Consider the following 22,592-nt stretch of genomic DNA (forward strand, 5'->3'; position numbering starts at 1 on the left):
GAGACCATCATTAATACCATCCTAACTCAGATCAGCTACTAGCACAGACTTGGAGATTAAACCTCCAGCCTCTTTGATGCGGTAAAAGAAAGAAAGAAAAGCATTTATATAGTATTTTTCACAACCTCAAGATCTCTAGGTGCTTTGCAGCCAATGAAGTACCTTTTCAAGTGCAGTCACCACTTTGAAACATTGCTGCTGACTTGTACGCAGTAAGCTCCCACAAATAGCAATGAGAGAATGACCAGATAAGCTCTTTTTAGTGATGTAGATGGAGGGAAAATATTGGTTAGGACACCAAGGAGAGCTCTCCTGCTCTTCGAAAGTGTGTCCTGGGATCTTTTACATCCGCCTTAAGAAGGTAGACTGAGCCTTTGTTTAACGTCTTATCTGAAAGGCAGCACCTCTGAGTACAGCACTCCCTCAGCACTTCATATGTATACCTGCCAAGCCTTATTTGTTAACTTCTATCAAAAGCTGCTGTGTTGATCTTTCAGTGTTTCTGTCTGAGGGCTGTGCGTCAGTGACCTAATGAAGATAATTGATTTGTAAATGTTGCTGGGTTTCATAGAACTACAGTTCTTAAAGTTGAAGCATCTATCCCTCTAGGCTAAAGGATGTCTGTTAATATTGTAACTCCTTTGTCTGATGAACTCAGTCACTCTTTTTGGCCATTATTTAATCAGCATCATGTTTGAGCAACAAAAAAAAAATTTCTTAATAGCTGATTGGTTAAAAAAGAAAATGCTGGAAATAAGTAGCAGCCTCATAAGCACCTGAAAACAAAAAAGGCGGGTTAGCCTCCACTGCTCAAGAGTGTAGATCCATTCCGATGAAACACCTTACCTCAAAAGTCAACCTATCTCTTATCAGATGCTGATAGCCGCACATTTCATGATTTTTGTTTCAGATTTGCAACCTTTCTGTCTATTTTGTGTTTAAATTGAGTTTTATGAGGCTTTGACAGGTGAGATTTCCTCTTCCTACCTTTGCGAAAGAATTTTCAAATTCCTTCCTTGTTAGCTAAGGGGGAGATATGCCTGAGAGTATAAAATAACGCTGAACCTATGGTTTAAGGGAAGCGCACTCTGCTTTACTGTTGTTTTTCAACCCCTTCTTTTCTCCCTATCTCAATTCTTCTACAGGAAGACAGACCAGTGGCCTCAGAAACTAATCATGCAGCTCATTCCACAACAGCTACTGGTAAGCAAGTGAGGGTTGTTTGCCAGATTTGAATTGAATGTATTGATCACAGGTAGTTCACTTGATAGAACAAGTTGTGGTATGTTGGGAAGGGAGGGGGAAAATTAGGTGAGCAAACAGTGTAATTCTTCACGTGTTGACATATTTACTCTGGTCAGCAGTGCTGCTGCTTTGCACTTCAGGATCTGTTTCCAACCCTCCCCTTTGCTGCCTCCGTTGGCCTCCTCACCCCCCCCCCACCCCCAAACATACTCCAGTCTTAAAAGCAGACTGCCCAAGAGTCAACAAGTAGAAATGAAGCACTTCGTGGAAGGATTGAAAATTAAATTATCTTCTGTCTAGCTCGGTTATTCTTGTAGACATCTTGTCACTTGCTGCAGTATTATGATGAAGTCTGGAAGGTCTGACACATATGATGAGAGGGGACTGAAGTTAGGATGTCCTTTCTATCTTTGAATATTATGATTCTGCATTGCTAATGGGGAAATATGTGCCTATCTTGCAAACATACAAAATTGGCAGGCAGCAAAAATCAGCTTTCCCCATGTTCATGATGGTTGGACCATCATGGCTAGACACTTCCCATCCTTCCACTGCCATGTTGTTTCCTGCCAGCGGATCATTGTTTTTTTTAGTGTTCATTTAAGAGATGTGGGCTTCGCTGGCTGGGCCAGGATTTATTGCCCATCCCTAATTGCCCTTGAGAAGGTGGTGGTGAGCTGCCTTCTTGGACTGCAGCGGTTCAAGAAGGCAGCTCACCACCACCACCTCAATAAATGGGCAATAAATGCTGGCCTAGCCAGCGAAGCCCACATCCCTTGATTGAACACTTAAAAAAAAACAGTGATCCGCTGGCGGAAAACAGCATGGCAGTGGAAGGATGGGAAGTGTTTAGCCATGATGTTCCAACCATTATGAACATGGGGAAAGCTTGATGGGCCAGTTAGTTTTTGTTGCCTGTCAATTTTGTATGTTTGTAAGATAGATGCGTTCGATTGTGTTTGGTCTTTTTTGCTTATGATACAGCTTCACCCAAGATCATGAAGAAAATACTATGGTTTAGTTGGGGGAGAAATGAAGGAAAGGGAGTAAGAAGCTTTTTTTTAAAGGTTCTGATTTGCCATCTAACTATCTTGTACCTGTTTTTGTCCTTTCCCCCTCCACTACCCAGACAACACTCGGACATTTATTCCGTAATTCTCGAATGGTTCAGTTTCAGTTCACAAACAAGGATTTGGAGTCGTTAAAGGGACTGTATCGAATCATGGCCAATGGCTTTGTAAGTACCCAAGTGACCTCCTCCCAAGCTCTTTAACTTTTGAGTGATATTACTGGAAATCAGCTTTTTTTTTTGCTGAATGATCTCGGGTCAGGAACCCAGCTTCATAGTGAGGGGCAGCACCAAGGGTGAAAAAGGAGCAGGAAACGAATGAAGTGGTGCTTGGGTGAAGTCAAGTTTGGGTTTTAATAGCCTTCAGGTTGTGAGAGGAAGTGAAAATTGAGGAAGTTTCATCCCTGAAAAGAATGAGTTGGATTAGGACACCGTAATTATCCCAGCTATGAAGATGCAGCAAGGAAATATGACCTGTGGAATGGTACATATGGGGCTTAATAAGAGCAATAGGAATTCTGAGCACTGACTGTACTATTGCTGAGAGAGAGGAAAAGAGAGATGGAGAATGAAAATTGGAAGCACGATGGATGAGGGCAGTCCTGTAACCACAACTTCAAACTGGGTGTGTATTGCACTGATTTGTGGAATGTGGTCTTTTAATCACGTACAGTGTTATGAACACACAGTTAATCCCCAAATCTCACTTCTATTGTAAATTATTTTTCACTGACTTATTTAGTTAATTATTTTCCTGAGCATGGGTGGGATTTTGTCTCCTGTTTTCCCCACAGAAAGACTTGTCACAGATGAGTTGTTCAAATGATTTTACATGGCATGCCATGGAATTAAATAGAATGGCCTGTTTCTGCTCTGTGCTTTCAGCTAAACTGGTCTATGCTGGTGTTAATATTCTGCATGAGCCCACTCCTATTGTGTCTTGGAAAGAAGGTGGGTGGCGGGGAGGTGCACCAGTTACTGGAGAAAGGCTAGCTAGCAAAGTGAGTGAACAGATAGACACAAATGCCTAATACTGTGGATGCTGCCTGCCCTGCTGTGTAGTTCCATGTTCTGTTTTTTATGAGCCAAAAGGGAAGCAGCTGAGGAATTAGAAATGAAGATGTGCAAATAGAAACTACTTTGAGCGAGACCGGTTGCAGAGCTGTAGTTGAAGGGTATGTGACAATTAGGAAGGACAGGAAGCTAGGGAAAGGTGGAGGGGTGGCTCTGTTAATTAAAGATGATATTAGCACAATAGAGAGGAATGACCTAAGTTCAGGAAACCAGAATATAGAAGTGGTTTGGGTAGAGATGAGGAATGATAAAGGTAAGAAGCCACTTGTGGGAATGGTCAACAGGCCACCAAACTGTAACCACATGGTAGAATGGGGTATCAAAGAAGAAATAATGGGAGCTTGTCGGAAAGGTACGTGGCGAATCTTAAGATTGGAAAGATCAGATGGGCAAAGGTAGCCAAGATGATGAGTTCATAGAATGCTTTTGGGACAGCTTCTTAGAACAACATGTTCTGGCACCAATCAAAGAGCAGGCTGTTCTAGACCTGTTATTGCCCAACAAGATAGGATTAAGCAGTGACCTAATAATGAAGGCGTCCCTGTAATATGATTGAATTTTACATTTAGTTTGAAGGAGAGAAGAGTGGGTCTAAGACTAATAATTTAAGCTTGAATAAGGGCAATTGTGAGGGCATGAAAGCAGAGCTAATGAAAGTGAACTGGCAATTCAGGTTAAGGGATAGGTCAGTAGAGATGCAGTAGCGGACATTTAAGGGGCTATTTCAGAATATACAGAATAGATGCATTCCAATTAGAGAGAAATTCCAAGGGGAGGATTCACCATCTGTGGTTAACTAACTAAATAAATAAATAGTAAAATACTTGAAGAAAAAACATAAAATTGCACAAAGATGGGTGGCAGGTCAAAAGATTGGACAAAGTATAAAAAAACAGCAAAGAATGACAAAGATTACTAAGGAAGGAAAGATTAGAGTACGAGAGAAAGCTAGCTAGAAATATAAAGATAGTCAGTGTTTTACAGATAGTTGCAAAAAAGAGCTAAAGCGAGCGTTGGTCCTATAGAAAGTGAATCTGGGGAATTAATAATGGAAAATAATGAGATGGCAGATGGATTGAACAGATATTTTGCATCGATCTTCACTATAGAGGATGCAAGTGACACCCTAGAAATAGCTGTAAATCAGGAATTGGAAAGGGGAAGTAGTACTTGTCAACCTGCAGTTCCATTAATTTGCTAAGTCCCTGGGCCCTGACTTACTTCATCCTAGGGCCTTAAAAGAAGTGGCTAGTGAGATAATTTTCCAAAATTCACTAGATTCGGGGAAAGTTCCATTGGATTGGAAAATAACCAATGTAACTCCTTTATTCAAAAATGGAGGGAGACAGAAAGCAGGAAACATAGGCTAGCTATTTTAACATCTGTCATAGGGGAAATGTTAGAAGCTATTATTAAAGATGATATAGCAGAGCACATAGATAAATTCATGGTAATCAGGCAGAGTCAGCATGATTTTTGTGAAAGGGAAATCATACTTAACCAATTGATTGGAGTTATTTGAAGAAGTAACCCTGTGCTGGGATAAAAGGGAGCCAGTGGATGCACTGCACTTAAATTTTCAGAAGACATTTGATAAGGTGCCACATCAAAGGTTATTGCGGAAAATAAGAGCTCATGGTGTAGTGGGTAACATATTGACACGGATAGAAGATTGGCTAGCTAACAGGAAACAGCGGGTGGCATAAGTGGGTCATTTCCTGGTTGGCAGGATGTAATGAGTGATGTGCCACAGGGATAAGTGCTGGGGCCTCAACTCTTTTTACAATTTATATGAATGACTTGCATGAAGGGATTGAAGGTATGGCTGCTAAATTTGCTGATGACACAAAGATAGGTATGAAAGTAAGCTGTGAAGAGGCCATAAGGAGGCTACTAAAGCACATAGGTTATGTGAGTGGGCAAAGATCTGGCAAATGGGTTATACTGTGGGAAACTGTGAAATTGTCCATTTTGGCAGGAACAATAAAAAAGCATATCTAAATGATGAAATATTGCAGAGCTCTGAGATGCAGAGGGGTCTGGATGTTCTAGTGCATGAATCGCAAAAGGTTAGTATGCAGATACAGCAAGTAATTAGGAAAGCTAATAGAATGTTATCGTTTATTGCGAGGGGAATTGAATACAAAGGTAGGGAGGTTATGCTTCAGTTATAAGGGCATTGGTGAGACCACACCTGGAGTACTGTGTACAGTATTGGTCTCATTTGAGGAAAGAAGCAGTTCAGAAAAGGTTGACTAGACTAATACCTGGAATGGGCGAGTTGTCTTATGAGGAAAGGTTGGACAGGCTAGGCTTGTATCCACTGGAGTTTGGAAGAGCAAGAGGCGACTTGATTGAAGCATATAAGATCCTGAGGAGACTTGACAGGGTGGATGTGGAGAGAATGTTCCCTCTTGTGGGAGAATCTAGAACTAGAGATCATTCCGTAAAAACGAGTCACCCATTTAAGACAGATGGAGAATTTTTGATGTTCTAAAGTCTTTGGAACTCTCTTCCATAAAAGGTGGTGGAGGCAGAATCTTTGAATATTTTTAAGGCAGAGGTAGATAGATTCTTGATAAGCAAGGGGGTGAAAGGTTATCATGGGTAGGCCAGAATGTGAAGTTGAGGTTAATATCAGATCACCCATTATCTTATTGAATGGCGGAGCAGGCTCCTAATTCGTATGTTCGTGATGGGCGGGAATCATAAGAGCAGGGCACTGAAGAACGCCTTGTGAACCTATTCCAGAATGGTTAGAATTTGCCAGATGCATTCTCATCTAGAATTCTGTTCAACATTAATGCTATATCCTGGATCCATGTTTCTTCCAGGCGGGTTGTGTCCATTTTCCACACAGTGCTCCTTGTGAGGTCCGTGTCTTGATGCTGCTGTACTCCTCCAAGAAGAAAATCTTCATGGGTTTAATCCCAAATGATCAGAGTGGTTTTGTGAATGGAATCCGACTGGTCATAACCAACCACAAGAAAGCGCAGCAGCAGAAAATTGAACAGCAGAGGAATGTAAGCAGCTTAATTAGAACTCTCTCGTTAATAATGCATCTTTCAACCTAGGCAATGGCTTTTGGGTGGGCCCCTATTTTAAGTGTATTTCTGTCTGTTTTATCTGCTTATAGCTGAATGCTTAGTGTATTGGTATCCTTGTGTGTCTGAGGATACCATTATTCAGGAAATGCTGTCAAACTCAAGTATATAAATCACTTCATCCATAAACAACATCTGGTTAGTAATTCAAACTGTGGACTGCCTTCGAAAATATACTTTTAAGGTGCTCTACTATTCACTCAACTTTTAAGTCATGCACTATTTGTGTTGAGCTATCGCACTACCGTGGACTAGTAGAACTAATGTATTCATTCAACTTGTTGCACAGATTGATATCCTGATTTATGCGATGGGGGTCGGGTGGTTTGAATGGAGTTAAGATGCATATTCCTCAGTAGGAGGAAGGAGAAACTGGATTTCACTTCTACAACCTATAGGATGGTTTTCTAGACTGAAGAGTGGTGCCAGCATAACTTTTTAGTCCTCCACCCACCACTCCACCCCCCCAACCTCACCTCCCCTCTGCACTTTCTTCCAATGGTCTCTCAAGCTATGATAATAGATTTGTTTGTGTCATCTTGTATCTTTTAATTTGGCAGCAAATGAGTGGGACACAGCCAATGGGGACTGGATCTATACCCACTCCAGCATTTATGCAGAAGCCACCTGGGGCAATGCCGGTGTCTCAAGGAGTGCAGCAGCAACAGGTATGAATGATCACAGGTGAATGTTCACGCATTACCAATTCATATTTTGAACATTGCAGGGTATATAGTAACTCTGCAGCAGTTTAAACAAAGCCCGTTTCTCATTGTATTTGTTACAAGGGACACAGTAAGAATAGTTGACTGATGCTTTGAGCACCCTTCATCCTGAACTGAGGGTGGCCAAGGAAGCCACTTGGGTGTCAATCTGGAGACAGGGTGATTTTGGGTATATAATCTTTTCCTCTTGCAATTCCCTACCACTTTTTCTGACTTGTACTAGAGCCTAGTTCTCTAGTGCCTCACTCGAGTGGCTATCCTTCATATGAGAATCTAGATACTGAGAGCCGGTAAGCTAATTGGTCAGAGCAGGCACTACAATCAAACTCAATCCTGTCTGCACTCAACATCAATGTACATACACTTTCCAAGAATCATTACTTAGCACCCTTGAACCTTGGCTGACTTGTTTCCATGTCTAGCCCAGGGGCAAAGCTAATTAGTGCCCTGGCGGGAGATCAGTTAACTCGGTACATGGGTTCAAATCAGGTCGTGCAAAACTCAGATTCTTATTGAGTTCCCTGCCTGAAGGTAGATCTGACCCATAGCACCACGACTTCCACCATGGATAGGGCAAGGGGACAGGTCCTGAATCCACCCCAGCCGGAATGGGGATCAAACTCCATGCTGTTGGCACCAATCTGATCCACAACGGCCTTCCAGCCACTGAGCCAACCGGCTCTCCAAGGAGTTAAGAGTTGCTGTGGCAATGTACACATTCACATGTATGTTGTAGTTTGGAACGATGGATTGTGATGGTAGAGGCTGCAACGTTCTTTCCATCACATGGCTGAGCAGAAATCTCTCACACCAATGGCAGGCTGTAAAAGGGCATGTTGAAAGGATTTACAAGTTGACACTCGATCTGCTTGGCTGTGTTATGAATGCACCTTTCTTGGCCATCAGGTTGTGGAGTGGGATTTGATCCCGGAGCTTCTGGTTCAGAGGCCTGGATGTTATCCACTGTGCTGAAAGACCTCCAAAAAACTTAGTAGCTGAGGGTAAAACTCCCTCTGCTCTGCTCTGTTCCCAGAGCATGTCAACTCCAACTTCAGAAGAATTCACACCTCCCTGGACCAGGGAATGCCTCACCCTCCCTGGACAAGATTGCTAATTTGCATTGAATTTTGAGCAGATTTGTTTTATGGGCTTGTACCCACAGGGACTGAGTAGGTACTGTCACAAGCTTAATTTGCTGCAGACTTTTGCAGAGAGGAGACTGAGCCCATTAGACCCAAAGACGAAAGAAGAAATTATGATCAGTCCTATCCACGTAATTGATCTTTTTTGTAAAGCATTGCAAGTCTATATTTTTTTTCAAAAAGTGATTTTTACTTTCTTTCTACCCTCCCTTCCCCCACCATTCAGATACCAGGTCAGCCAGTGACCACCTCAATACCTCAGGTTCACACGGTAACGACAATGGACGACCAACAGCGGCAGCAGAATCTGGTGAGTGGACTGAGTGTTGCTGCCTGGAAACATACACTTGTTTGGTGTTTGTGGCTTATCCATTAATTCAGTGCTTCACAAACCTTTTTCCTGTGAGACCCCATTTTAATGCCTCAGACTTTGTGTGACCCCCAGGTTGAAAATTTGGGGAGTATGTGAGCTGTTGAGCAGCGGGACTGAGGAGAGGCATCAGTTGTTGAGCGACATGAAGGGGAAGCTTCATTTGTTTAGTGGAGGAGAGGGGGTTTTTAATTCTTGATTGAGGGTGGGGGGGGGGCACAGAAGCTGAGTGTTGTGTGAGTTGGTGAAAAAACAGGGTTGCTACAAAAAAAAACCCCTATTTTTTTTTCACTTTTTTGCAGCAGCAATCGGGCCTCCGAGCACCCACCAACAACAAAAATTAATTTAAAGGGGCCTCGCAGCTGCTAGCACTCAGTCCAAGCTCCATCATAGCCATTGCTGTCTCAGAGCTTGTGACCCCCTAGTGGACTCGTGACCCACAGTTTGGGAAGCCCTGCGTTAATTCCCCTCCCTCATGTAATGAGTTAATGTCTGGTGCCAGGCATTCCCACCACCTAAGAAATTTCAGATACCCTGCTGCATTGTTTCTGATTGGTGGGAGCACCTAAATTTACAACTTGCATTTTGAAGCTACTTGTTTGAAACCTGAAGAAAAAAACTTGACCTCACTAATAGCCACACTTTTATATAGTGCTTTTTTAAATCTTTTGCCCCCTCCCTGCCCCCACAGTGTTTGACAGCAAATGAAGTGCTTTTGAAGTTGTTGTAATGTAGTAGCAGCCAATTTGGGCACAGCAAACTCCCACGAACAGCAGTGAAATAAATAAACTTATCATCTGCTGGAGCTGTTGGTTAGGGGATAAATATTGGCCAGCACGCTGGGGAGAACTCCCCTGATCTTTAAACTGGTGGCCGTGAGATCTTTTGCACCCACCTGAGAGCAAGTCGGGCCTTTGTTTAATGCTTCTGACAAACAGCATCTCAGTGCAGAGCTCCCTCAGTACGGCACTGTAAGTGTCAGGGAGGAGGCAGTGGCTTAGTGGTATTGTCAATGGATTGGTAGTCCAGAGACCTAGGGTGATGATCTGGAGACCTGGGTTCGAATCCCACCACAAACTTGAATCCATTGACTATCTGGAATTAGAAGCCTGATGATGACCGTGAAACCATTGTCAATTGTTGTAAAAACCCATCTGGTTCACTAATGTCCTTTAGGGAAGGATATCTGCTGCCCCCACCTGGTCTGGCCTACATGTGACTCCAGATCTGCAGTAATGTGGTTGACTATTAAATGCCCTCTGAAATGGCCTAGCAAACCACTCAATTTTATCAAAACCGCTAAAAAGCCAATAAAAAACAATGAAACTGGACGGACCACCCAGCATTGACGGAAATGACAGTGGCAAACTCAGCCCTGTCGACCCTGCAAAGTCCTCCTTACGAGCATCTGGGGGATTGTGCCAAAATTGAGCTGTCTCTCAGACTAGTCAAGCAACAGCCTGATATAGTCATCCTCACAGAATCATATTTTACAGATCATGTCCGAGACACCATCACCACCATCCCTGGGTATGTCCTGTCCCTTCGGTAGGACGTCCCAGCAGAAGTGGCAGCACAGAGGTATAAAGTCAGGAGGCAGTTGCCCTGGGAGCCCTCAACATCAGCTCCGGCCCCCATGAAGCCTCATGACATCAGGTCAACATGCTGCTGATTACCACGTATCACCCCCTCCTCAGCTGATGAATCAGTGCTCCTCCATGTTGAACACCACTTGGAGGAAGCACTGAGGGTGGCAAGGGTGCAGAATGTACTCTGGGTGGGGAACTTCAATGCCCTTCACGAAAAGTGGCTCGGTGGCACAAGTACAGATCAAGCTGGCCGAGTCCTAAAGGACATAGCTGCTAGACTGGGTCTGCGGCAGGTTGTGAGGGAGCCAGCAAGAGGGAAAAACATACTTGACCTCATCCTCACCAACCTGTCTGCCACAGATGCATCTGTCCATGACAGTATCAGTAGGAGTGACCACTGCACAGTCCTTGTGGAGACGAAGTCTGTCTTCACATTGAGGATACCCTACGTCGTGTTGTGTGGCAGTACCACTGTGCCAAATGGGATAGATTTCGAACAATCTAGCAACTCAAGACTGGGCACCCATGAGGTGCTGAGAGCCATCAGCAGAAGCAGAATTGTACTCAACTGCAATCTGTAATGTCATGGCCCAGCATATCCCCCACTCTACCATTACCACCAAGCCTGGGGATCAACCCTGATTCAATGAAGAGTACAGGAGGGCATGCCAGGAGCAGCACCAGGCATACCTAAAAATGAGGCATCGACCTGGCGAAGTTACAACACAGGGTTGCTTGCATGTCAAACAGCATAAGCAGCAAGTGATAGACAGAGCTAAGCAACCCCACAACCAACAAATCAGATCCAAGTTCAGCCACATCCAGTCATGAATGGCGGTGTACAATTAAACAACTCACTAGAGAGGAAGCTCCATAAATATTCCCATCCTCAATGATGGAGGAGCCCAGCACATCAGTGCAAAAGGCTGAAGCATTTGCCAAAATCTTCATCCGAGTGGATGATCCATCTTGGCCTCCTCCGGAGGTCTCCAGAATCACAGATGCCAGTCTTCAGCCAATTTGATTCACTCCACATGGTATCAGGAAACGACTGAAGGCACTGGATACTGCAAAGGCCATGGGCCCTGACAATATTCCGGCAATAGTACTGAAGACTTATGCTCCAGAACTTGCCGCACCCTGAGCTGTACTGGAACAGCTTTGGCTACAATACTGGCATCTAACCGGCAGTGCGGAAAATTGCCCAGGTACGTCCTGTATGCAAAAAGCAGGGCAAATCCAACCCAGTCAATTATTGCTCCATCAGTCAACTCTCCATCATTGAAGTGATGGAAGGGGCTATCAACAGTGCTATCAAGTGATACTTGCTAGCAATAACCTCACTGATGCTCAGTTTGGGTTCTGCCAGGGTCACTCAGCTCCTGACCTCATTACAGCCTTGTTTCAAACATGGACAAAAGAGCTGAACTCCAGAGGTGAGGTGAAAGTGACTGCCCTTGACATCAAGGCAGCATTGACCAAGTGTGGCATCAAGCAACCCTAGCAAAACGAGTCAGTGGGAATCAGGAGGAAAACTTTCTGCTGGCTGGATCTGCTGGCTGGATCATAACTAGCACAAAGGCAGAGGGTTGTGGTTTTTGGAGGTCAATCATCTCAGTTCCAGGACATCACTGCAGGAGTTCCTGAGGGTGGTGTTCGTGGCCCAACCATTTTTAGCTGCTTCATCAATGACCTTCCTTCCATCATAAGGTCAGAAGTGGGGATGTTTGCTGATGATTGCATGATGTTCACTATTCGTGACTTCTCAGATACTGAAGCAGTCCATGTCTAAATGCAGCAAGACCTGGACAATATCCAGGCTTGGGCTGACAAGTGGCAAGTAACATTTGCAAAACACAAGTACCAGGCAAAAACCATCTCCAACAAGAGAGAATCTAACCATTGCTCTTCGACATTCATTGGCATTACCATCGCTGAATCCCCTACTATCAACAACCTTAGGATTACCATTGACCAGAAACTGAACTGGACTAGCCATCTAAATACTGTGACTACAAGAACACTTCAGAGGCTGGGAAGCCTGTGGCAAGTAACTTGCCTCCTGACTCCCCAAAGCCTGTCCCACCATCTACAAGGCACAAGTTAGGAGTGTGATGGAATACTCTCCACTTGCCTGAATGAGTGCAGCTCCAACAACACTCAAGAAGCTCGACACCATCCAGGACAAAGCAGCCCATTTGATTGGCCCCCGTCCACAAACATTCACTTCCTCCACCGACACACAGTAGCAGCAGTGTGTACCATCTACACGTTGCACTGCAGAAACTCACCAAGGTTCCTTAGGTAGCACCTTCCAAATCCACGACTGCTACCATCTAGAAGGACAAAGTTTGCCCATTAAATGTTGCATGTATAGCCATTCTCTATGGGATAATGTGTACTTGAGTGTGACTGAGAAAAGGAAATGTTAGAGAAAAAAGACCTCTAAGGTTAAGATACAAGCAAAAAACTGCGGATGCTGGAAATCCAAAACAAAAACAAAAATACCTGGAAACCTTGGCAGCATCTGCGGAGAGGAACACAGTTAATGTTTCGAGTCTGTATGACTCTTCAACAGAACTAAGTAAAAATAGAAGAGAGGTGAAATATAAGCTGGTTTAAGGCGGGGGGTTGGGGGGGGGGGGGGACAAGTAGAGCTGGATAGAGGGCCAGTGATAGGTGGAGATAACCAAAAGGACAAAGAGGTGTTGAAGGTGGTGATATTATCGAAGGAATATGCTTATTAAGGGTAGAAAGCAGGACAAGCAAGGTACAGATAGCCCTAGTGGGGGTGGGGTGGGGTGAAGGAATTGAAAAAGGCTAAACGGTAGAGATAAAACAATGGATGGAAATACATTTAAAAATAATGGAAATAGGTGGGAAAAGAAAAATCTATATAAATTATTGGGGAAAAAAGGGGGGGATCGGAAAGGGGGTAGGGATAGAGGAGAGAGTTCATGATCTAAAATTGTTGAACTCAATATTCAGTCCGGAAGGTTGTAAAGTGCCTAGTCGGAAGATAAGGTGCTGTTCCTCCAGTTTGCGTTGAGCTTCACTGGAGCAATGCAGCAGACCAAGGACGGACATGTGGGCATGAGAGCAGGGTGGAGTGTTGAAATGACAAGCGACAGGGAGGTCTGGGTAATGCTTGTGGACAGACCGAAGGTGTTCTGCAAAGCGGTCACGCAGTCTGCGTTTGGTCTCTCCAATGTAGAGGAAACCGCATTGGGAGCAACGAATGCAGTAGACTAAATTGAAGGAAGTGCAAGTGAAATGCTGCTTCACTTGAAAGGAGCGTTTGGGCCCTCGGACGGTGAGGAGAGGGGAAGTAAAGGGGCAGGTATTGCACCTTCTGCGGTTGCATGGGAAGGTGCCGTGGGAGGGGTGTAGGGTCTCTAAGGTTAAATGGGTCAACGCAAGTCAGCAGTTATCAGACTGTTTTATATAAAGGAATGCTTGCTTGAGGAAATTGTTGGAGACCCTAGAAGAAGGATGTCTCATTATGATGGAAAATCATTTTTTTCTTTGATTTGTTTTGAAATTATTTTTTAGAAAGTTTACTGTTTAAAGAAAGAAAGGGGAATCTCTTAATAGTATGTTAAATATATTATATATTGTTAAGATACACAGGTGAAGGGCATTGTTTAATTAAGTACTTTGATCACGTAGAAATAGGAGACAGCCGGGACACTGGGGTTTGAAGGAGAGGTACGAGGCTGAACAAAGTCAATAAACTCGTAGTAAAGAAAAGCTCTCTGTCTTGGTTTTCACTTCTCCAACCGGCTTGGATTCTATTAACAATGCTTCCTCTAGTTACTTAGCTAAGAGCTGAGTTAAGTGTTGCAGGGAAACCTTCAAGTTATTCATAGTTCTAATTATTTGCTTTATCAAAATTTAGTGCAGCCCTGCTACCCTTCTGGTTTGCATTGTTTATAATTTTTTTTCCCCTCACTAACAGCAGCAGCAGATGCAGCTCAGAGTGCAGCAGCAAGCCCAGGCTGCGACACAGCAGCAACAATCAGGCGGCCCACCTCAGAGTCAGCCTCAGGCTCCGCAGCAGACTGGAGCACTGCTCCGACCACCTAACCCTGGTGCTAACCCACAGCTTCGCAGCCTGCTTCTCAGTCAACAAACAGTGAGTGTAATCGCAAATGCAAATATCTGCTTTCATGAAGCACTTTTGCCTCATTTCTCTAATCTTGTGATATTTTTCAAAGTGCACTGCAAGACCTTTCAATGATGCAGCCTTGATTATCACGAGATTTTGTTTTGTTTGTTTGTTTCACTGTTATTAAGAGCAGCAGAATTTGAATTTCTGAATGATGAAGTGGTGACACAATTGTTAGCAACTATTAAAAGTAGAAAATTTAGGTAAGGTGGCATCAATGGGGAGATAAACCCAGCTAAAGTTAGCCAATGCTACCTGACTGCTGAGTATTTCCAACAGTTTGTTTTAATTTCAAATTTCCAGCATCTGTGGTATTTTGGATTTTGTATTAAGTGTTAGCAACTGTTGATTCGCTAAGATGAGAGAAGTTATCTGCCTTGGTAGTTTTAATAGGTGCACAGCACAGAGCCATATAAAGTTTAAATTCATGTTACTGTTAATTCTGTGTCTCAAGTTGTTAATGATCCCCAGCGGTTACACTGTTTTATCATGATAACTATTTCAGACTCGTTAACTATTTATCATTATGATAGGAGCCGATTATGAGGGAGCTACGTCTAACACACTAACTGAAAGTTTTGGGTAGCTTCACAAGTGCTTACCCTGTACTCTCTCCTGTCGGATTTTAAAGCAGTTTTAATCAGCTGTTTGCACCTGGGGATAAAGTGGATTTGCCATTGTGATGAGATTCTCGATGCAACTGCTAACAGTTGGGACAGTCAATTGCCTAGTCCTAAAAAAGGACAGAACGAATGTTGACACTGTGTCAGTCAATGACTTCAGGTTGGGGTGGAACTGCAGCAATTGTTCAATGAGCTCGGCCAACAGTGTCTCTGCATTTATAACTGAAACTACAGCAGAGCCTTGAGCACAAGATTTTCTCCCAAATGCAGAGTGGATGAGTGCATTCTGTGCATAAAGCCAATCCCAGTTATTTACAGCAGTGATTGGGAAAATTACCCAATAATCTCCATTCTGCTAGGATTTTGAGTCACTAATTTTGCAACCTTTTTAAAAATTTATTCTTTTATAGGAAGTGGGTGTCACTGACAAAGGCCAGCATTTGTTGCCCATCCCTAATTGCCCTTGAGATGAGTGGCTTGCTTGGCCATTTTGGAAGGCAGTTAAGAGTCAACCATATTAACCTGACCAGACTCGCAGTAAGGATAGAAGGATAGCCCATTCCCCACCAGGAACATTAGCGAACCAGATAGGTTTTTATGACAATTGATATTTTCATGGTCACTGCTAGCTTTCAGTCTAGATTTTATTAATTGAATTTAAATTCCACCAGCTGCCATGGTGGGATTTGAACCCATGTCCCTAGAACATTAGTCCGGCCTCTGGGTTACGAGTTGAGTGACATTACCATGGCGTCACTGTCTCCCCCTATTTTTAAAAATATTTTGATTAGCTGCCTATTGAATTTAATAGCAATACATTTACTGTAAGGCAGGGACTGTACCAACAGATTTTGGAATTCAAATGTAGGATTTTCCCATAAATGGGTTAACAGTATTAAGGGCAGCCCTTTCCGACTCTCCTGGCCAATGAACTCCAGTTAACAAACCATCAAAAATCAAGTCCTTTAATGACTCAAGTTTCCAGACTCACGATTTCTAGAACTCAAGACACGGGGCCATCCTTCTCAGACTTGAACGGTAATGCCATGTTTGGATTTAGAGGGCGCGAAGGATTGAGCTGCACCATTATAGCTCCCAATTCTCTGACCCGCGCGTGGCTGTCAGCTGTGAATCTGGGACCAAGGTACTAATCCTTTAATGTTTGAGAGGCGATGATGGTGCCAATGCAGGCATTCCCAGGAGATCTGTCACCCGCTTGTACAGCGGATTTTGTCCTCTTTCACAGAACCGGAAAAACACTTGCCCAATGTCTCACTTGTGGTGGTGGGGCAAGAGGCTTGAAATGCTGAATATTTTTGCGTGCAGTTTTGTGATATGAGAAGGTCAGCTTATTGCGTGTTGGCAAGTGAATGAAATTGGACTTGCTGTGACTTGCCTTAATTGAGTTGCAGCTGGTGTTGCCTGTGTTACTTGGAGGAAGGGACCAGCAGTTACATGTGACTACTTATGATGGGGTGTTTCAAAATCCTTCATAACATCAGCTTGGGGAGAGTTCTGAGGGAATTTCCTGACGTGCCAACGACCTCGCCAAAACTTAATTTTTTGTAAAATCAAATTAGAAAAATGTTCACAAATTCTTGGCCCCGGAATAAACCAGAAATGTAACAAGATTATAGATGTTTTAAAAGATGGATTTTGACGTACGTAACGGCTAAAGATAATGTATTGTGTAAGCCAAATAAAGCTTCCAAGCTGCCCATCTGCTCCTTCGCTCCCACTCCTTCCCTTCACGTGAATATTTGATTTTCCTGGTTTGTTTTGGCCCTGTAATTATTATTTTTAATTCTGATATTTTTTTTTTGTCCTAGTCGCAGAGTGGGGTTCCACAACCTCAGCAACCCATGCACCATATCCAGCAGCAAGCCTCGCAGATGCTTTCCCATCAGTCCATGGGTCAGCAGATGCCCCATCACACTCAAGGACAACAACTCCAGATGCAAGGTCAACAGCTAATGCACCAAGGTCCGGGGCAGCCATGGGGCAGCCAGATGGCACAGCGCCCACCTTTACAAGGTAAGAAATTCCAAAGTCCCGATGGCTACCGTTAATGGGCATATGGATTATCTCGTAAAGGGAACCAGGCCACAGCAGCAAAATTGGATGGATGAATGAAAGTTGTGTACAAGTACACGAAGTACATGGGAATGCATGAATTTACCAGTCATAAAGGATCAGAACCCATCTGGATGAATGCTGTTAGAGATCACGTCAACAGTCACCTTGGCATTGAATATAACCCTAAATATACAATTTCTCATTGGGTAAGTACATCATTGGCAAATATTGGTGAGAAGAAACCAAGTACGCATGCATATAAGCTTTTGTCACTTTCCAGAGGACACAGTCTTATGTGGGAACCATAGAATAAAAGTGGCAGTGGCTTGGTGATGAGATGGAGGAGGAGCAATGATGGGGGTTTTGGTTAACAATAGTAGTTGAGACCAATCAGCAGCCAGGGAATTAGGGAATCACCAACAACTCATAGGGCGAAATACTCTAACCTTCTTGCTGGAGGGTATCTGGGAGAGTCTTCTGCTAGCTGTTCACAAGTAAAGGGAGCCTAAGTCTGCACGAAGAATTCCTGGTTTAGCCAAAGAGAGCCTGTAATTCTTTTAGATTGAATTATCACTCCAGTGTGTCTAAATCTGGACAGGTTCTGCTATTCATAGCTGATGTGTGACACATCCATTAAATGAGCCTCCTAAGTACACTTTGGAATTATAAACATTCCTTAAAATTTACCTCTTGCCAAGCTTTTTGGCCTTTGCTTGGCTCAGTATCAAATTTATAACACTCCCATGAAGCACTTTGGGATGCTTTATGTTAAACTAATACTCATAATCTCTTCAGCATCCAGAGACACACGAGGCAGACAAAGTTTTTGCTTATGTCTGTTTTTGTAGCTTGTTTTTTTCCGGGAACTGGTTGCTAGCCTGAAGCGTATCATCCTGCATCAAACATGGCTGACCAGGGGTCACTGTCATCCTTCTTCCTCCTGTAGGAAGGATTTGCAGGTTGCTACTCAACCTGTTTGCCATGTTATGAGTGCACCTTCCTTGGCCATCAAGTCCTGGAGTGGGACTCAAACCTGAAGCTTCTGGCTCAGTGGCAGGGACACTACCCACTGAGCCACAAGACCACCTCAACATAAATACAAATTGTTATTGTTGAATGAATAAAAAGAAACTGAATCGATTAGAGTTACTGCCATACAAAGATCAGTCAGCCCTAGTGTAAGATCTTTCAGACAGCAATGGCTTTAGAATGGTAATGGCCCAAAATCCAGTGGTTGATATTCTTTGCGTTTGAAAAGTTCTTCCCAGCAGTTATCTATTGCTTTTCCCAGATTCTGGGCACAAGGTGTGTTTGCAACCCCTTGGCTCGTACTTGGCTGTGTAGTTAATGATTTCCTTTTTGTAATTTTTAAATCTGCAGGCCAGATGATGATGAATGCAGGCCCGCGGGGCCCAGTCCCTCAGGGTGGGTTGCAGCAAGGCACGAGTCTGTTGGAGGAGGAGATTCTGATGGATCTCATCTAAAAGTTTCCCGAGCTTGACTTCCCTTTGTGCAAGGTGTGGACGTGACGTATGGAAGCCCGATATTTAAGTCAGCGAGATGAACTACTTCCCGGCCTACAAGGGAAAACAAAGAAATCCGCATTTGACTTGCTGTCCTTTTTGAATGGGTTAGTGGTAGGAACTGGAAGAGTCTGTGTTTGTATTTTTTTTTCCAAATATATTCGGCTATCTCAGAAAATCAGAGGGGATTGGGTGGATCGGACAACCCAATTGGTACTGAATCCCTTTTTTTTTTAAAGGGACAGGTCGAGTTTGAAAGTTACATCTGCTATCGTTGGAAGGTTGCTTTCAGTATGTTGGTTTATTTTTGCTCAGTATGTATTGATCTGATTACTGCAGTTTTTTTTTAATGTATTTAATTTTGAACAGAGGCAACCTGGCGTCTGTGTTTTTGTTTCTTTTTTTCACACACACCCCCCCACCCTCAGTCAGCAGACCTGAAGATAACCATCAAGGAATCGACATTGTAACTAGGATTGCCAGCTTGAGCCACGACATGGTGGGGATCATGCTTTCAGCCTCTGAGGCCTGCTCTGTCGACAATGCAAGTTCACGGAAACCTGTTCTTAAGGCTACTGAGGTTGTCTCCACATCACAGCATACATTTTGTAAGCATGAAAAAAGACATTTTGCTTCCCCCAAGAAAATAACGAGAACGTCCCGTTCCGTTTTTAGAAAATTTCAGATGGGCCATGAAAAAGTTCAAGTTCTAGTCCCGATCCGGTCTGGTGGAAAAACCTTGCTGCAACTGGGATCCAAAGCTGCAAGACAGCGAGGAGTAAGCTAGTAAAGGACAGTTGGGTGCAGTGGGTGGAGTGTGTTGAATGGGTGGAGCTTTGTTTACAGACTCAGCTGGCTCCTTTGCCTACATCCATTTAAGTTGAGCTTTTGGTGGTTGCCTTTGTTTTCAGTACTTTTGTATGATTAAATATGGCTTTGATTTCCCCTCTTCGCTACACAGTGCTCCATAAAATTCCACAGGCAGATCACGACAAATGAAGAGGTGCTTGAAATTGCAAGAAGAAAAAAAGAACTCTCTCTTTAAAAAGTGACATCCAGAAGAGAGATTATCAGTATTTCGGCCATTTGATCAGATCGAAAAGATACAGAGACCTCTGTTAGAGGGCACAGTGGAGGGCAGCAGAAAAAGGAGTCGACTTAGGGGTGGTTGGATAATGGACATCACTGAGTGATTGCAGATACGTTACAGAGCGATTGCAGATGAGCCACGGTGGATGTGTTAGGATGGTGCAAGATAGACAAGCGTGATATATCATGACAGCAGAACTCCTGGAGTAGCTACAAGCAGCAGGAGCTGCGCAATGCCTCTCATTTTTACTCCACACCCACACACACAGACAGTTGAAATTCTGGAACTCCCTCCCTAAAATCACTGTGAGTGTACCTACATCACATGGACTGCGGCGGTTCAAGTGCTCACCACTGCCTTAAGGGCAGTTGGGGGTGGGCAATAAATGCTAGCCTAGCCAGTGACGCTCACATCCCGTGAATGAATTTTTTTAAAAAACACTCTCTCGCTCCTTGGTTGCCAGGTTGTGGGTTCACGTCCCACTCAAGACTTGAACACAAAATCTAGGCTAGCACTGCTGTACAGTTCTGAGGGAGTGCTGCACTATTGGAGATACCGTCTTTCAGGTCAGATGTTAAACTGATACCCTGTCAGGTGGCCATAAAAGATGCTGTGGCATTATTTAAAAGAAGCACAGGGGAGTTCTCCAATATTTACTAAAACAGATGATCTGGTCTTTTATTTCAAAGCTGTTTGTGGGAGCTTACTGCATTATTTGGCAACTACGTTTCCTACATGACGACAGTAACTACACTTCAAAGTACTTAATTGACTGTAAATTGCTTCAGAATGTCCTGAGACCATGAAAAGGTGCTGTATAAATGCAAGTTTTTTTGTTCTTTATCCCATCACAGTGAAGGTATTTACAGTTGGAAGTTACTGGATTCTGAGTTTCTCTGTTCCATTTGGAAGACTGCACTCAATAACTTCTACTGCCATTTTCTCCCAGCAAGTAACCCCGTTGGCTGTTGTATCAACTGGGAGGAAGCATCCCTCTCAACAGATCCTACTTTAGCCAGGATATCCTGGCACTAAATGGTGCTACTCGGAAAAGCGCAGATCTCAAACTAGCAAAGTTCAGTTGGTTTTCCACTTCTGTTGGCAAGTTCCTAAGCATCAGCCCTAATTCCATTTTTTTTCTTTACCGGTCACTGAATTACTTCATATAGTTTCCCATGGGCATTGATTCCCTGTTGGTCTACAGTGCCAGCAGGTGTGTACACCCTCCAGTACCTCAGTCAAGTGCCTGCCATTTCTGGATGAGTATTGGCAGGCCATTTGGCCTTTGTGACCTGGGGCACTAACCTGTTATTTGCTTCTCTACTGTGGCACTGGCTTGGATTAGCTAACTCGACACAAACTGGCCACCAAACCAAGCAGTCTCCTGTTCTTCACACCTCATTATTCACTGTCTGAACCAATTCAGCCATCAGAGGAGCCTGAAATCCACTATTTCAACGCAAGCGCTCACCCTATGAATTAATACAAAGAAAAAGGAAGCTAAATGAGTTACATTGAGTTCAGTGTAGAAACAGGCATCCAGTCCAAATGATGCTGCTGTTTATGCTCCTCCTCCACCACCTTACTTCACCCCCTCCTGTCAGCACATCCTTCTATTCCTCTCTTTCCCCCCCAATTACTTACCTAACTTCCCCTTAAATGTTTCAGCACCTTGCTTCCCATCAGAATGGAAAATACAAACAGCCTGTCCAACTTGAGTGGATGTTCTTTGAAATTGCAGATGGGCCAGAGTGTGTGAGGCCTAGCAGTTTGCATTTTTAACTTGGAGCTGGGTTTTTTTGGATGGATAACGACTTGCCTTACAACATTTAAGAGTTGTGTTTGAAGAGAAGAAGAGAAAGAACATCCCTGTCTGTTCAATTGGCCATCCCAAGACACAAACCTTAAATGGTTCACACCACAATGTATAACGGTAATCATTCATGATGCTCTAAAATTGTATTGGTGTTTTAATTGATCTAATTATTGCATTAATTATGAGAATAAGGCAAAGCCAGTTTGTTGCAATTGTTACGAGTTCCACATTTTAACACTTTGACAGAAGAATGGTACCCAGTGGTGTACTGCCATATGCAATGTTGAGAGGAGGAGTGAATTGATCCCAATCCCCATCCACCCCACTCCCTCTCTTTCTGCCTGTCCTTAACTGACCTTTTTCATGATTTCAGTGAGATGGATTTTTATTAAATGCAACTTCAGTTTTGTCAATTTATATCTTATACAGTGGTGTAGAGGTTTTATATCCTTTCAAATGTTGTATAGAAAAACTGGAACTGTGTGCAATGGGTATCACGGAATGAACGGAGGAATAATGTGTTTAATGGATGTTGTATAGTTTCTTTTCACATGATAAATAAATTTATTCTCAACAGTTGCTTGTTTTCTTCTAAGTTTCAGCGACTTTCATCTCAACAGTGCTTCATAACATAGGTCATAATAATATCACTGGCCTTCTATCCAGCTCTTCTTGTCCCACCCCCCTTAAACCAGCTTATATTTCACCCCTTTTTTATTTTTCCTTAGTTCTGTTGAAGAGTCATGCGGACTCGAAACGTTAACTGTGTTCCTCTCCGCAGATGCTGCCAGACCTGCTGAGTTTTTCCAGGTATTTTTGTTTTTGTTTTGGATTTCCAGCATCCGCAGTTTTTTTGCTTTTATCTTCGTAATATAGGCCCTAGGGTAGAAACATGAGTAAGGAAGGAGATAGGAGATGTGGTCGAAGGGGTGGGTTTTTTGGAGGCTGTAGTAAAAGGAATTTAGAAGGTGTTCCAGA

General features: G+C 43.5%; 1 protein-coding gene across 4 annotated transcripts in view; it reads left to right on the forward strand.

Moving 5' to 3' along the window:
- Positions 1-22,193, forward strand: part of med25 (mediator complex subunit 25) — a 44,986-nt gene extending 22,793 nt beyond the window's left edge. For 2 of the 4 annotated variants that reach the window (XM_078531676.1, XM_078531677.1), the window contains exons 13-20: positions 1,146-1,203; positions 2,375-2,482; positions 6,223-6,411; positions 7,053-7,160; positions 8,586-8,669; positions 14,277-14,453; positions 16,939-17,143; positions 18,566-22,193. In XM_078531676.1, coding sequence (XP_078387802.1) covers positions 1,146-1,203; positions 2,375-2,482; positions 6,223-6,411; positions 7,053-7,160; positions 8,586-8,669; positions 14,277-14,453; positions 16,939-17,143; positions 18,566-18,669 — 1,033 coding nt within the window. In that variant the 3' untranslated portion in view covers positions 18,670-22,193. The remainder of the gene's footprint in view (positions 1-1,145; positions 1,204-2,374; positions 2,483-6,222; positions 6,412-7,052; positions 7,161-8,585; positions 8,670-14,276; positions 14,454-16,938; positions 17,144-18,565) is intronic. The other 2 variants (XM_078531678.1, XM_078531680.1) reach the window with 2 other exon arrangements.
- The last annotated feature ends 399 nt before the right edge of the window (positions 22,194-22,592 follow it).

The sequence above is a fragment of the Cetorhinus maximus genome, chromosome 29, assembly GCF_964194155.1.
Source record: "Cetorhinus maximus chromosome 29, sCetMax3.hap1.1, whole genome shotgun sequence".
NCBI classification, from domain to species: Eukaryota; Metazoa; Chordata; class Chondrichthyes; order Lamniformes; family Cetorhinidae; genus Cetorhinus; species Cetorhinus maximus.